At 48.6% G+C, this 14,821-nt stretch overlaps 2 protein-coding genes across 2 annotated transcripts; both read right to left on the minus strand.

The window, feature by feature from the left end:
• Nucleotides 1-1,125: 1,125 nt before the first annotated feature.
• Nucleotides 1,126-3,500, minus strand: LOC137095981 (zinc finger BED domain-containing protein 4-like). Its single transcript, XM_067463250.1, has 2 exons — nucleotides 2,529-3,500; nucleotides 1,126-2,001 (listed from the first exon to the last, which is right to left on the minus strand). Exons 1-2 carry the CDS (start codon nucleotides 3,498-3,500, stop codon nucleotides 1,126-1,128), a joined length of 1,848 nt encoding a protein of 615 aa, XP_067319351.1.
• A 1,038-nt stretch (nucleotides 3,501-4,538) lies between these two features.
• LOC137095982 (zinc finger protein 548-like) lies at nucleotides 4,539-14,715 on the minus strand. The gene is made up of 4 exons (XM_067463251.1): nucleotides 14,662-14,715; nucleotides 14,166-14,238; nucleotides 12,866-12,986; nucleotides 4,539-4,786 (listed from the first exon to the last, which is right to left on the minus strand). Exons 2-4 carry the CDS (start codon nucleotides 14,178-14,180, stop codon nucleotides 4,539-4,541), a joined length of 384 nt encoding a protein of 127 aa, XP_067319352.1. The 5' UTR covers nucleotides 14,181-14,238; nucleotides 14,662-14,715.
• Nucleotides 14,716-14,821: the final 106 nt, after the last annotated feature.

A 14,821-nucleotide genomic window follows, 5' to 3' on the forward strand; every position in this document is an offset into this window, starting at 1 on the left:
GAGGTTGTGAGGTCTGAGGATGCTTGCCATAGATGCAGGCGAAACGTCAGGAGAAATGCCTCTAGAACATGGCTCTATAGCCCGAAAAAACCCACAAGAACCTAGTGATTCCAGCCATGAAAGCCTTCGACAATACAATACAATAATAATAATAATAATAAACTTTATTGATACCCTGCCAACATTCCCCCAAAGGGGATTCAGGGCAACTTATACAAGGCCAAGCCCAGTAGTGCATTATAACAAAACAAAAGCAAGAACACAGAACAAACATTGCAATAAAATAAATAAAACACAAGAATACAATAAAACAGTGCAAAACGTAGAAGCGGCTACGAATCTGTTGAGCAAAACCAAAAGAGGTCAACAGCAGACGCTGAGTATGAGTAGATTACTGTAGAAAACATTGGTGGCAGAGTGATCCCACATAAGTCAAGATCAGTTTAGAAAACATTGGTGTTAGGGTATCATGATCTCAAATAAGTCAAGATCACTTTAGTAAACATTGATGTTAGACTGATCTCACGGAACTCAAGATCAAGTCAGAAAACAATAGTGTGGGTAGAATGATCATTGGGTTGTAGGTTTTTTCGGGCTATATGGCCATGTTCTAGAGGCATTTCTCCTCACGTTTCGCCTGCATCTATGGCAAGCATCCTCAGAGGTAGTGAGGTCTGTTGGAACTAGGAAAGTGGGTTTATATGTGGAATGACCAGGGTGGGACAAAGCAATTAGGAAATTAGGAAAATGGGTTTAAATATCTGTGGAATGGCCAGGGTGGGACAAAGATATTGGGTCATTCCACTGATATATAAACCCATTTTCCCAGTTCCAACAGACCTCACTACCTCTGAGGATGCTTGCCATAGATGCAGGCGAAACGTCAGGAGAATGAATCTAGAACAGTGGTTCTCAACTTGGGGTCCCCAAATGTTTCTGGCCTTCAACTCCCAGAAATCCTAACAGCTGGTTAACTGGCTGGGATTTCTGGGAGTTGTAGGCCAAAAACATCTGGGAACGCCAGGTTGAGAACCACTGCTCTAGAACATGGCCACATAGCCCGAAAAAACCTACAAGAACCCAGTGATTCCGGCAATACACAGAATGATTATTGTCATGATAAATCTAGGGAAGGCTGATGTCAAAATCCATCTCTGGGAACCCCAGGACAGGCAAGTTGGCCTTCAGGAAGACCAGTTTTTCCACCGCAAGAGGGTCCAACATGCTCTTGTGGTGGGTGACAACATCTCCTGCCAGGCTGAAGACCCTTTCACTCTGGACGCTGGCTGGTGGGCAGCTGAGGAACTTGCAGGCAACGTTTGCGAGGTCTGGCCACACGTCGGTCCGGGAACACCAGTAGGCCAAGGGATCACAGGAAAAAGGCTCTTGGGGCTCATCAAAGTAACAGGTTACAGAATACTCAGCTGAGTCCATCTTACGTGCTTGGGCAGACAAAGACCTTCCCGCCTGTACCATCATGGCAATGGCCTCATTAATGAATGTGTCCAGCAGTCGCTGGTGCCGCGCCTTCCGACTTTCAGGTGGCACCACGGGGTTGTCAGACTCAGCACTGGCGCTGGGGGTGGCCGGCAACGCTGCTGGTGTGGCAACAGAGGCAACACCCCCCACTCTCAGAGTGTATGCCTCCCTAACTAGTGTAACAAGCTCTGTCTTCCATTTTGCCAAGTCTTTGGGGCAAACAATGCCCTTAATGCGAGGATCACAGACGGCCGCCAGCATATGGATCTTACTGCTCAGCAGTGGCTCCAGGTGTTTCCGGAGGGCAAAGGTTAACTCCCTCACCACCTCCTGGGCCTGTGGTGTGAGGGGCCCGGCCATGGACTTGAACGTCTGCCCACCTCCCAAACTATCCAAGTGCCGCTTCAGCCCTAAGATGGCAGGGACAGCATAGCTGAGGGGGGCTCTGGTGTCACAAAGGGCCTCGGTGGCATTTTTAAAGGGCTCGAGCACATCGACCAGCTGGGAGATGGTCTCCCACTCCTGCTTGTTTGGCACCATAGAATCATAGAATCAAAGAGTTGGAAGAGACCTCATGGGCCATCCAGTCCAACCTCCTGCCAAGAAGCAGGAATATTGCATTCAAATCACCCCTGACAGATGGCCATCCAGCCTCTGCTTAAAAGCTTCCAAAGAAGGAGCCTCCACCACACTCCGGGGCAGAGAGTTCCACTGCTGAACGGCTCTCACAGTCAGGAAGTTCTTCCTCGTGTTCAGATGGAATCTCCTCTCTTGTAGTTTGAAGCCATTGTTCCATTGCGTCCTAGTCTCCAAGGAAGCAGAAAACAAGCTTGCTCCCTCCTCCTCCCTGTGGCTTCCTCTCACATATTTATACATGGCTATCATATCTCCTCTCAGCCTTCTCTTCTTCAGGCTAAACATGCCCAGTTCCCTAAGCCGCTCCTCATAGGGCTTGTTCTCCAGACCCTTGATCATTTTAGTCGCCCTCCTCTGGACACATTCCAGCTTGTCAATATCTCTCTTGAATTGTGGTGCCCAGAATTGGTCACCGTCGGGGAGAAGCTGTGGACAGCCCTCCGTTGCTCCACCATGCGTTGCAGCATCTCGTACGTGGAGCTCCAGCAGGTGGAAACATCCTGGAGCAGATTGTGTTGCGGTAGAGTCTGCCTGTCAGGCAGCTGTTGGGCTGCCTTGCTGCTCTGGTGAAAATAGCCTGCAATCTTGCGGCAGCGCTCCATCAGCTGGCTGATGTGGTTGGGGTTCTGTCCTTCAGGGCTCTTAAACCCATCTTTCACAGTGTTGTGGAGTAACTGCGCCATGCAACTAACGTTGGTAAAGCCTACACTTTCCACCGCCCTGATCATATTCTTACCAGCATCGGTGACCATGAACCCCGTCTTCATGTTCTCCTGCCTGTGCTGCATCCACTCCCTCATCATGGCTTCCAAGTATTGGCAGATGGTATCAGGGTTGTGGTCCTTGCCTACCACTTCCATTGCTAGCAAGGCCCAGCGATGCCCCGGCTCCAGGCTCCCCTCCTTCTCCCACCAATGTGCAGTGAGAGAGAGGTAGGAATGGCCTCCTCCCAAGCTGGACCAAACGTCCGACGTGAAGTGGATGCAGCTTCCTTGGGCGCTGTGCAAAAACTTCACAAGGCGTTCCTTGCAGCCCTCATGTAAGGCTGGAATGATGTTTTGGGAGAAGATAGCACCTGTGGGGATCTTGTAGTGAGGAAATGCGAGTGCCATCAAGCGGCGGAAGCCTTCCCGCTCCACCATACGGAAGGGTTGGTGGTCGAGAGCCATCATCTCTCCCACGCACTGGGTGATCTGCTTGGCTGTGGGTGACTTTTCTCCCGATCTCATCCTGCCCATGGGCAGGCCCCAAACTTTCAGCGTGGACTGAGTCTGTCTCCCCGCTTTGGCAGTTGGCAAAGTGGGAGTATTCTTCCTGCGGCTGCAGGTGCTGCCAGTTTCTCTTACTCTCACCTTGATCGTTGGGTGATGCCTCTTCATATGCATCTGGTTAAGTGGACGAACACAGAGAGTGCTCACTAATGCTTCCTCTTCATCCTGGAAAGAAGTGACGAGTGGAGTGCCGCAGGGTTCCGTCCTGGGCCCGGTCCTGTTCAACATCTTTATTAATGACTTAGATGAAGGGCTAGAAGGCAGGATCATCAAGTTTGCAGACGACACCAAATTGGGAGGGATAGCCAATAGTCCAGAGGACAGGAGCAGGATTCAAAACGATCTTGACAGATTAGAGAGATGGGCCAAAACTAACAAAATGAAGTTCAACAGTGACAAATGCAAGATACTCCACTTTGGCAGAAAAAATGAAATGCAAAGATACAGAATGGGGGACAATGCCTGGCTCGAGAGCAGTACGTGTGAAAAAGATCTTGGAGTCCTCGTGGACAACAAGTTAAACATGAGCCAACAATGTGATGTGGCGGCAAAAAAAGCCAATGGGATTTTGGCCTGCATCAAGAGGAGCATAGTGTCTAGATCTAAGGAAGTAATGCTACCCCTCTATTCTGCTTTGGTTAGACCACACCTGGAATACTGTGTCCAATTCTGGGCACCACAATTCAAGAGAGATATTGACAAGCTGGAATGTGTCCAGAGGAGGGCGACTAAAATGATCAAGGGTCTGGAGAACAAGCCCTATGAGGAGCGGCTTAGGGAACTGGGCATGTTTAGCCTGAAGAAGAGAAGGCTGAGAGGAGATATGATAGCCATGTATAAATATGTGAGAGGAAGCCACAGAGAGGAGGGAGCAAGCTTGTTCTCTGCTTCCTTGGAGACTAGGACGCGGAACAATGGCTTCAAACTACAAGAGAGGAGATTCCATCTGAACATTAGGAAGAACTTCCTGACTGTGAGAGCCGTTCAGCAGTGGAACTCTCTGCCCCGGAGTGTGGTGGAGGCTCCTTCTTTGGAAGCTTTTAAGCAGAGGCTGGATGGCCATTTGTCAGGGGTGATTTGAATGCAATATTCCTGCTTCTTGGCAGGGGGTTGGACTGGATGGCCCATGAGGTCTCTTCCAACTCTTTGATTCTATGATTCTATGATCTCCAACCCTGTGCTAGCCAGATGCTTCAAGTCTCTGCCCCTGCTGATCTTCTTCCCGCAGTGCTTGCAAACTACCAGTGAGCGCACCTTGGGGTGGACATCAAAATGATCCCAGAGGAACGACCTGGGTCTTCCCACCATAACAGCGCCTGGGGACTTGTGTGTGGAGGTGGTGCAGGGGCCAGATGTTGGATCACCCTCCTCTGAATCCCTCTTCTCTGGATCGCTGACACCTGAGGGAGACATGGGAGGTTAGGAAAGAATTTCTATGGTTTCCTCCACACCCACCTGCAAGACATCATCATCATGACCCTCTTGTAGTAGCAGCAGAAATGGGAAAATGAAAGTGGGACCCAGAGGGGCAAATTTCTGCAGTTGAAGTGGTGGCAGAATCACCGCCTCCAGTGGGGGTAGAACATTCCCACAGCATGTTAGTTGCCCCCCTCCCTTTCTTGCAGCCTCAGGAGAGCCACGTGCAGGAACAGACACAGAGGTCTTACGTCCCAAGCCACTTCCTGAGGAACTAGCTGTACTCTCCACGCATTGCTGTGGCCAACCTTCCCTCCCTCTTTCCTTCCTTTTTCTTTCCTCCCTCCCCCTTTTTCTTTTCCTTCCTTCCTTCTCTACTTCTTTCTTTCCTTCCTTCATTTGCTCTTTGGTTCCATCCTTCCTTCTCTCTTTCCTTCTTTCTCTCCTTTCTTCCCTCCCTCTTTCCTTCCTTCTCTCTTTCTTTCCTCCCCATTTTCTTTTCCTTATTTCTCTTTCTTCCTTCTCTACCTCTTTCCTTCCTTCCTTCCTTTGCTCTTTGCTTCCATCCTTCCCTCTTTCCTTCCTTCTCTTTTTCTTTCCTCCCCCTTTTCTTTTCCTTCTTTCTCTTTCTTCCTTCTCTACCTCTTTCCTTCCTTTGCTCTTTGCTTCCAACCTTCCTTCTCTCTTTTTCTCCTTTCTCCCCTCCCTCTTTCCTTCCTTTTTCTTTCCTCCACTTTCTTTCCTCCCTCCCCACTTTTCTTTTCCTTCTTTCTCTTTCTTCCTTCTCTACCTTTTTCCTTCCTTCCTTTGCTCTTTGCTTCCAGCTTTCCTTCTCTCTTTTCTTCTTTCTCTCCTTTCTCCCCTCCCTCTTTCCTTCCTTTTTCTTTCCTCCACTTTCTTTCCTCCCTCCCCACTTTTCTTTTCCTTCTTTCTCTTTCTTCCTTCTCTACCTTTTTCCTTCCTTCCTTTGCTCTTTGCTTCCAGCTTTCCTTCTCTCTTTTCTTCTTTCTCTCCTTTCTTCCCTCCCTCTTTCCTTCCTTTTTCTTTCCTTCTCTTTCTTTGCTCCCGCCCCCTTTTCTTTTCCTTCTCTTTCTTCCTTCTCTACCTTTCTTTCCTTCCTTTGCTCTTTGCTCCCATCCTTCCTTCTCTCTTTCTTTCCTTCTTTCTTTCTCTCCTTTCTTCCCTCCCTCTCTCTTTCTTTCCTCCCTCCCCCCTTTTGTTTTTTCTTTTTCTTCCTTCCTTCTCTACCTCTTCCTTTCCTTCCTTTGCTCTTTGCTTCCATCCTTCCTTCTCTCTTTCTTTCCTTCTTTCTTTCTCTCCTTTCTTCCCTCCCTCTTTCCTTCCTTCTCTCTTTCTTTCCTCCCTCCCCCTTTTGTTTTCCTTCTTTTTCTTCCTTCTCTACCTCTTCTTTTCCTTCCTTTGCTTTTTGCTTCCATCCTTCCTTCTCTCTTTCTCTCCTTTCTTCCCTCCCTCTTTCCTTTCTTTTTATTTCCTTTTCTCTTTCTTTCCTCCCTCCCCCCTTTCCTTCTTTCTCTTTCTTCCTTCTCTACCTCTTTCTTTCCTTCCTTCCTTTACTCTTTGCTTCCATCCTCCCTTCTCGCTTTCCTTCTTTCTTTCTCTCCTTTTTTCTCTCCCTCTTTACTTCCTTTTTCTTTCCTTGTCTCTTTCTTTCCTCCCTCTCCCCTTTTCTTGACTGGTGGGAATGAGAGACAGGGCTTTCTCTGTGTTGGCCCCTCAGCTGTGAAACTCCCTCTCTAGCGACATTAGATCAGCCCCTTCCCTCCTAGCCTTCAGAAGGAGAGTAAAAACCTGGCTCTGGAACTAGGCCTTCGGAACAGTGGAATGATATAATATAACGTGCAATTACTACGGAATGGTGTCAGACTACAATGTTTGGGTGGCATGGTTTTGATACTGACTGTAATTTTTAAATTGTTAATATGCATTAATTAATTTAGCACCGGGACTGTGGCTGCATTAAGATCAGTACTGGCGGAAAGGTCATGAGTTCGAAGTCAGCCCAGGTCGGAGTGAGCTTCCAACCAATTTGTGTAACTTGTTGTCGACCTTTGCAGCCCGAAAAACAGTTGCATCTGTCAAGTAGGAAATTTAGGTACCACTATATGCGGAGAGGCTAATTTAAATAATAAATGAAGTTCAACAGTGACAAATGTAAGATACTCCACTTTGGCAGAAAAAATGAAATGCAAAGAGACAGAATGGGGGATGCCTGGCTCGAGAGCAGTACGTGTGAAAAAGATCTTGGAGTCCTCGTGGACAACAAGTTAAACATGAGCCAACAATGTGATGTGGTGGCAAAAAAAGCCAATGGGATTTTGGCCTCCATCAATAGGAGCATAGTGTCTAGATCTAAGGAAGTAATGCTACCCCTCTATTCTGCTTTGGTTAGACCACACCTGGAATATTGTGTCCAATTCTGGGCACCACAATTCAAGAGAGATATTGACAAGCTGGAATGTGTCCAGAGGAGGGCGACTAAAATGATCAAGGGTCTGGAGAACAAGCCCTATGAGGAGCGGCTTAGGGAACTGGGCATGTTTAGCCTGAAGAAGAGAAGGCTGAGAGGGGATATGATAGCCATGTATAAATATGTGAGAGGAAGCCACAGGGAGGAGGGAGCGAACATTGCAACTAGGACGTAATGGAACAATGGCTTCAAACTACAAGAGAGGAGATTCCATCTGAACATTAGGAAGAACTTCCTGACTGTGAGAGCCGTTCAGCAGTGGAACTCTCTGCCCCGGAGTGTGGTGGAGGCTCCTTCTTTGGAAGCTTTTAAGCAGAGGCTGGATGGCCATCTGTCAGGGGTGATTTGAATGCAATATTCCTGCTTCTTGGCAGAATGGGGTTGGACTGGATGGCCCATGAGGTCTCTTCCAACTCTTTGATTCTATGATTCTATGGTGCCATAAAAATCTCCAGCAATGATGCAAAGAATGAGGAAGTACTCCATAAGTGTCACAAATGGATGGTGAAGCGACAGCATCCCTGGGGGCCAAAATACTCTCATCAAAAGCTGGAATGTTAAATAGCCTCTGTGTCTGTATATATACGTTGTGTGTCTATGGCATTGAATGTCTGCCATGTATATGTAGATTGTAATCCGCCCTGAGTCCCATGCAGGGTGAAAAGAGCGGAATATAAATACTGCAAATAAATAAAATAAATTTAAATTCAATGGATTTAAAGCTTAATGTTGTATGTGTTTAAGGCATTGAATAATTGCCATATACAAGCCGCCTTGAGTCCCCCTTGGGATAGAGAAAGGTGGGGTATAAAAAGGGTAAATAAATCTATATATATAAATCTGTTAGGTTGGTTCAACCGGACAGCAAAACTCCACAACCCCCCAACGAAACTTAACCAAAATTCCCATGCCCATAACACAACCCACAAGGTACAAACATATCTACTCAAAATGAAAAACAACACAACAACACACTCACAAAACGGCAAAACAACAAAACTCAAAAAAAACCAACGAAACCTAACCAAAATTCCCATGCCCATAACACAACCCACAAGGTACAAACATATCTACTCAAAATGAAAAACAACACAGCAACACACTCACAAAACGGCAAAACAACTGAGCATGCGCATTGGTGCCCAGCCGCAAGTTCCCTGGCACGCGCACACAGCCTTCCGGCCAACGTTCCCTCTGCAGAAGCCATGCCCACTCCAAGCCCCGCTGTGCCGCTTCCCGCACACACACACACCCTGCCGCACGCACACACACAACCTCACACTCCATCACTCCCCCCGCCACCGCACACACACACGCAACCCCACGCTCCATCACTCCCCCCGCCGCCGCACACACACACGTAACCCCAGGCTCCATCATTCCCCCCGCCGCACACACACACGCAACCCCACGCTCCATCACTCCCCCCGCCGCCACACACACACACGCAACCCCACGCTCCATCACTCCCCCCGCCGCCGCACACACACGCAACCCCATGCTCCATCACTCCCTCCGCAGCCACACACACGCAACCCCACTCCCCTCGCCACCGCACACACACATGCAACCCCAGGCTCCATCATCCCCCCCCCGCCGCCGCACACACACACGCAACCCCACGCTCCAGTCCCCCCGCCGCCGCACACACACACGCAACCCCAGGCTCCATCATTCCCCCCGCCGCTGCACACACATAATAGTCCAGATATCTACCTCAACTTTGATAAGTTTTACTATAGGCCACAGCAACGCGTGGCAGGGCACAGCTAGTAAATTATAAATTTAACTGAGGTCAAGGCTGCAGACAGCCTCTCATACAACGTTTAGGGATGAGAGAGCCCAGGAACCTCCCTTGGGGTTCTCAGGGGGCACTTGTCATTGTACTGCCTGAAAGAAGACAAAATAACGGCTTCTCCTGAGTATTCCCAAACATCCCTAAGGGGAAACAGGAGGGCTTTGCCACTTCCGGGCTCTCTCTCAGCCATTTGTAGCCCAGGAGAGGCTTTTTCCCAAAAGGAAGTTGCAGGGCTGTCCAGGGCTGAGGAGGGCTGACAGACGCCCCAAATATGGCAAAAGTGCTTTGGGGTGTGTTCAGGGTCACTTGAGGCAACCCCCTCCCCCATGTAATGTATTGCTTCCCACCTAAAAACAACCCCAGGACTGACACTTGTTAATGTAATTTATTTATTTATTATTTATTTATTTCATTCACTTATACCCCGCCCTTCTCACCCCGAGGGGGACTCAGGGCGGCTTACAGGGAGGGCACAATTAGATGCCCAATCACACAAACAAGTAATCCAAAAATATAACAATTCAACAATTAGATTAAAACATCAATACATAGTAAAATCCTAAAACCTAAAACAATCTCATGTCAGAGTCCATATATCAGAGTCCATACATCCGTTCTACTCCGTTTGTCCTTGTCTATCACCAGGTCCTTGAGTTAGTTGTCAGAGTGACCAAAAGCTTGGTCCCACATCCAGGTCTTTAGTTTTTTCCTAAATGCTAGGAGGGAAGTTGCCGATCTAATCTCCCCGGGGAGTGAGTTCCACAGGCGGGGGGCCGCCACTGAGAAGGCCCTGCTCCTCGTCCCCGCCAGCCTCACTTGTGAGACTGGCGGGGTCGAGAGCAGGGCCTCCCCAGAAGATCTTAAACTTCGAGGTGGGACGTAGAGGGAGATCCGTTCGGACAAATACACTGGGCCGGAACCGTATAGGGTTTTGTAGGTCAAAACCAGCACTTTAAATTCTGCTCGGACTTGGATCGGCAGCCAGTGGAGCTGACGCAACAGGGGGGTGGTGTGCTCCCTGTACGTCGCTCCAGTGAGCAATCTGGCTGCTTCTCGCTGGACTAGTTGTAGTTTCCGAGCAGTCTTTAAAGGCAACCCCACGTAGAGTGCGTTGCAGTAATCCAGCCGGGATGTGACAAGAGCGTGGACCACCGTGGCCAGATCCGACTTCCCAAGGTACGGGCGCAGCTGGCGCACAAGTTTTAATTGTGCGAAAGCTCTCCCGGCCACCGCTGAGACCTGAGGTTCCAGGCTCAGCGATGAGTCCAGGATCACTCCCAAGCTGCGGACCTGCGTCTTCAGGGGGAGTGTAACCCCGTCTAACACAGGCTGAGATTAGTGTAATGTGAATGTTTAAATGTAATTTTGTGCATTGCCTGTGAATGTAACCTGACTGCATTACCAAAGAGTGTATTGACACTGAAAGGGTTAAACAGTCAAGCCCTTAATGCACTGTGAAGATGTGACCCTGAGTGTGCCTGGAACGCGTAGGGAGGATCCAGAGATTGTCAGGATTTATTGAGTTATGTATGTGTTTTAAACGTGCTTCTTTGTGTTGCAAATATGGATGCCACTGTGAACGGAAAATGCTGTGCAGAAATGTTTGGAGTTGAGGTTGTGACTAAAATGATCAAGGGTCTGGAGAACAAGCCCTATGAGGAGCGGCTTAGGGAACTGGGCATGTTTAGCCTGAAGAAGAGAAGGCTGAGAGGAGATATGATAGCCATGTATAAATATGTGAGAGGAAGCCACAGGGAGGAGGGAGCAAGCTTGTTCTCTGCTTCCTTGGAGACTAGGACGCAATGGAACAATGGCTTCAAACTACAAGAGAGGAGATTCCATCTGAACATGAGGAAGAACTTCCTGACTGTGAGAGCCGTTCAGCAGTGGAACTCTCTGCCCCGGAGTGTGGTGGAGGCTCCTTCTTTGGAAGCTTTTAAGCAGAGGCTGGATGGCCATTTGTCAGGGGTGATTTGAATGCAATATTCCTGCTTCTTGGCAGGGGGTTGGACTGGATGGCCCAGGAGGTCTCTTCCAACTCTTTGATTCTATGATTATGTGAACTTGAGAAAGTAAGATAAGCTTTGTTCTGGTGGGAACTTGAAGGGAGTTGTCAGCTTCAAGCAGAAGAAGATAAGCAGATGTGAAGAAGTGTTTTGGCTTTTGCTTTTGATGTGCTCTTCCTGTATGTCGCTTGCTGAAGAAAGATGTGTTTGCTGTGTGTGCTTAGTAAAACTTAGTTTTCTTCTGTAACTGAAAGCTTGCAGAGTCCTTATTTGCAAATCAGTGTCTATGTGATCTATTTGATCTAGCATTCCTTCCGCTGGGCAGTGACAATCCCTGACACCACAATCTCTGGGCACCACAATTCAAGAGAGATATTGACAAGCTGGAATGTGTCCAGAGGAGGGCGACTCAAATGATCAAGGGTCTGGAGAACAAGCCCTATGAGGAGCGGCTTAGGGAACTGGGCATGTTTAGCCTGAAGAAGAGAAGGCTGAGAGGAGATATGATAGCCATGTATAAATATGTGAGAGGAAGCCACAGGGAGGAGGGAGCAAGCTTGTTTTCTGCTTCCTTGGAGACTAGGACGCGGAACAATGGCTTCAAACTACAAGAGAGGAGATTCCATCTGAACATTAGGAAGAACCCTGTACGGTGCCGGTCCAGTGTATCTGTCCGAACGTATCTCCCTTTATGTCCCACCCCGGAGTTTGAGATCAGCTGGGGAGGCACTGCTCTCGACCCCACCACTGTCACAAGTGAGGCTGGTGGGGACGAGGAGCAGGGCTTTCTCAGTGGTGGCCCCTCACCTGTGGAACTCACTCCCGGGGGAAATCAGGACATCATCATCCCTCCTCTCCTTCAGGAGGAGGGTGAAGACGTGGCTTTGGGACCAGGCCTTCGGGCAATCTGGCAATTAAATCAGATGAATACGACCAGCAGGATATAAGAAGTGGAATTGAGAATGAGATCTACGAGTTAGTGAACGCTGACCATGTGGGGGGATGAATTGGGTTTGTATGGGGTTTTTTATTGATTTTATTGATTTTATTGGTATTATGTATGAATTGTTAACTATGAATTTGTAATAATTTTGTATTGATTGTTTGTGACGCAGGCATCAAATGGTGCCTCGCTTTTGTAAGCCGCCCTGAGTCCCCCCCGGGGTGAGAAGGGCGGGGTATAAGAACCTGTAATAAATAATAAAATAAATAAACTTCCTGACTGTGAGAGCCGTTCAGCAGTGGAACTCTCTGCCCCGGAGTGTGGTGGAGGCTCCTTCTTTGGAAGCTTTTAAGCAGAGGCTGGATGGCCATCTGTCAGGGGTGATTTGAATGCAATATTCCTGCTTCTTGGCAGAATGGGGTTGGACTGGATGGCCCAGGAGGTCTCTTCCAACTCTTTGATTCTATGATTCTATGACAGAGATAAGGTTTCGTTCATCCTAACTGTCTTTTGTCTTGTTCCTGTCTGTTTGGTTGGATGTCAATGCAAGTGTGTGCTGTATATTTGCTCTACTCAGTACATCTAAATGTTTGCTTTTACTGAAGTCTCTAAGTGTCCATTCTTCTGAGCTTCTGTCACACTCTGACAGCACTTTATGGAGTGGCATTTAGATTCCTCAACTGGAGAACACTAGTGTGCCACTAAACTACAAATCCCAACAGCCCTTAGGATGTTGCCATGACAATTAATGCAGTCGTAGTGCTTAGATTTGCTATCTGAAAGGACCTTCAGTCACCATAGAAAGGGCAACGGACTCCGGTTCCTTACCCAGGGAGGAGACATTCTCATAGTTTTCCATCATGACCTCCTTGTATAAATATCTTTGCTTCCAATTCAACAAGGCCCATTCCTCCTCTGTGAAATACACAGCCACTTCCTCAAAGGTCACCTGCAACAGAAAATAGCCTTTATAGGGGTTGGGTTCAAGGGTGTGAGGTTAGAGGGACAATAAATGTTAAGGTATAATAACTGTACAGTCAAAGTTGATTTTTATTTATTTATTTATTTATTTGATGCACTTATTAACCGCCATTCTCAGCCCATAAGGGCGACTCATGGCGGTGTACAAATACATATAGGAGACACTTTACAAGAAAGCCAGTTACAACCACATATAGACTATACAACAATTACAGACAACACTAAAAATCCGCTTCGTCACTTAATAGAATCATAACCAGTCTCATATTCCTTGTTCCATTCCGATTTTCTTTACCTCATTGTTATAGCTCTCAATTAAATGCTCTCTCGAACAGCCACGTCTTAAGGCTTTTTCGAAAGGACAAGAGGGAGGGCGCCTGTCTGATGTCTGCGGGGAGAGTGTTCCATAGCCGGGGGGCCACCACCGAGAAGGCCCTCTCCCTCGTCCCCGCCAGCCGTGCCTGTGAGGCAGGCGGGATCGAGAGAAGGGCCTCCCCAGACGATCTCAAGGTCCTCGTGGGCTCGTAGGCCAAGATGCGGTCAGAAAGGTATTTTGGGCCGGAACCGTTTAGGGCTTTGTAGGCCAAGACCAGCACCTTGAATTGGGCCCGGTAGCAGATCGGCAGCCAGTGGAGTTGGGACAACAAGGGCGTTGTGTGCTCCCTGCTACCCGCTTCAGTTAGTAACATGGCTGCCGCGCGCTGAACCAGCTGAAGCTTCCGGGCCATCTTCAAGGGCAGCCCCATGTAGAGAGCGTTGCAGTAATCAAGGCGGGATGTGACCAGAGCGTGTACCACCGTGGCCAAGTCAGACTTCCCGAGATACGGGCGCAGTTGGCGCACGATCCTGAGCTGTGCAAATGCTCCCCTGGTCACCGCTGAAACCTGGGGATCCAGGCTCAACGATGAGTCCAGGGTCACACCCAAGCTGCGAACCTGCGCCTTCAAGGGGAGTGCGACCCCATCCAGCACAGGCTGTAACCCTATTTTTCATATGTTTAACAAGTGCTGACTGTATACCATTCTGTAAACCTGCGTGCTCTTGGTGTATATCTTTTTTTCTGTTTTGTTTGTTTGGGTTTTTTTCCTCCTCTGGTATCAGTTTTGTTTCCTGTGTGCACCATAAACCAATAAAAAATAATGCTCACCCGTTCAAAGGGCATATTTCCTGTTCTTTCTCCCACGGGAGAGCGGTTCAGCAGAGACTTTGGCTACTTACACCTGTAAAAAGTGCAAAGAGAGGTGTTTTGGGTGGATACAAAGGACGCAATGGAACAATGGCTTCAAACTACAAGAGAGGAGATTCCATCTGAACATTAGGAAGAACTTCCTGACTGTGAGAGCCGTTCAGCAGTGGAACTCTCTGCCCCGAAGTGTGGTGGAGGCTCCTTGTTTGGAAGGTTTGAAACAGAGGCTGGATGGCCATCTGTCAGGGGTGATTTGAATGCAATATTCCTGCTTCTTGGCAGAATGGGGTTGGACTGGATGGCCCATGAGGTCTCTTCCAACTCTTTGATTCTATGATATACACTGATACAGATGGAGCTTCTCTACTCTCAATCCCAAAATCATCCAAATGTGTGGCCCGGGCAGTGGCGCCCTCCAAAAGGCTTTCCCCTTCCTCCCTGCCCAGGATGACCCCACCTCCAATGGCTTCTTCTCCTTCTCTGCCTGTCTCTTCCTGTCTCTCCTTCCCGCCAGGAAGGTTCAAAAGGACTCCCCCGGAAGTGAGGTCAGAGGCTGCGCCTTCAGGAAGCCGGGAGCGGGAGGAGCCTCCCCCAACTTCCACAAGGGGGCCTCCAGG

Source organism: Anolis sagrei, chromosome 2 (genome assembly GCF_037176765.1).
Source record: "Anolis sagrei isolate rAnoSag1 chromosome 2, rAnoSag1.mat, whole genome shotgun sequence".
In the NCBI taxonomy this organism is placed as follows: Eukaryota; Metazoa; Chordata; class Lepidosauria; order Squamata; family Dactyloidae; genus Anolis; species Anolis sagrei.

Bases quoted from the DNA above. Each gene is read 5' to 3' on its own strand.
- LOC137095981 (XM_067463250.1), bottom strand. From the start codon at position 3,500: ATGCATATGAAGAGGCATCACCCAACGATCAAGGTGAGAGTAAGAGAA. The intron at 2,002-2,528 runs GTGACCAATTCT...CCAAACAAGCAG, and splicing joins TCCACAGCTTCTCCCCGACG to GAGTGGGAGACCATCTCCCA.
- LOC137095982 (XM_067463251.1), bottom strand. The intron at 4,787-12,865 runs GTAAGGAACCGG...TGTCTCCCTCAG, and splicing joins TGAGAATGTCTCCTCCCTGG to GTGTCAGCGATCCAGAGAAG.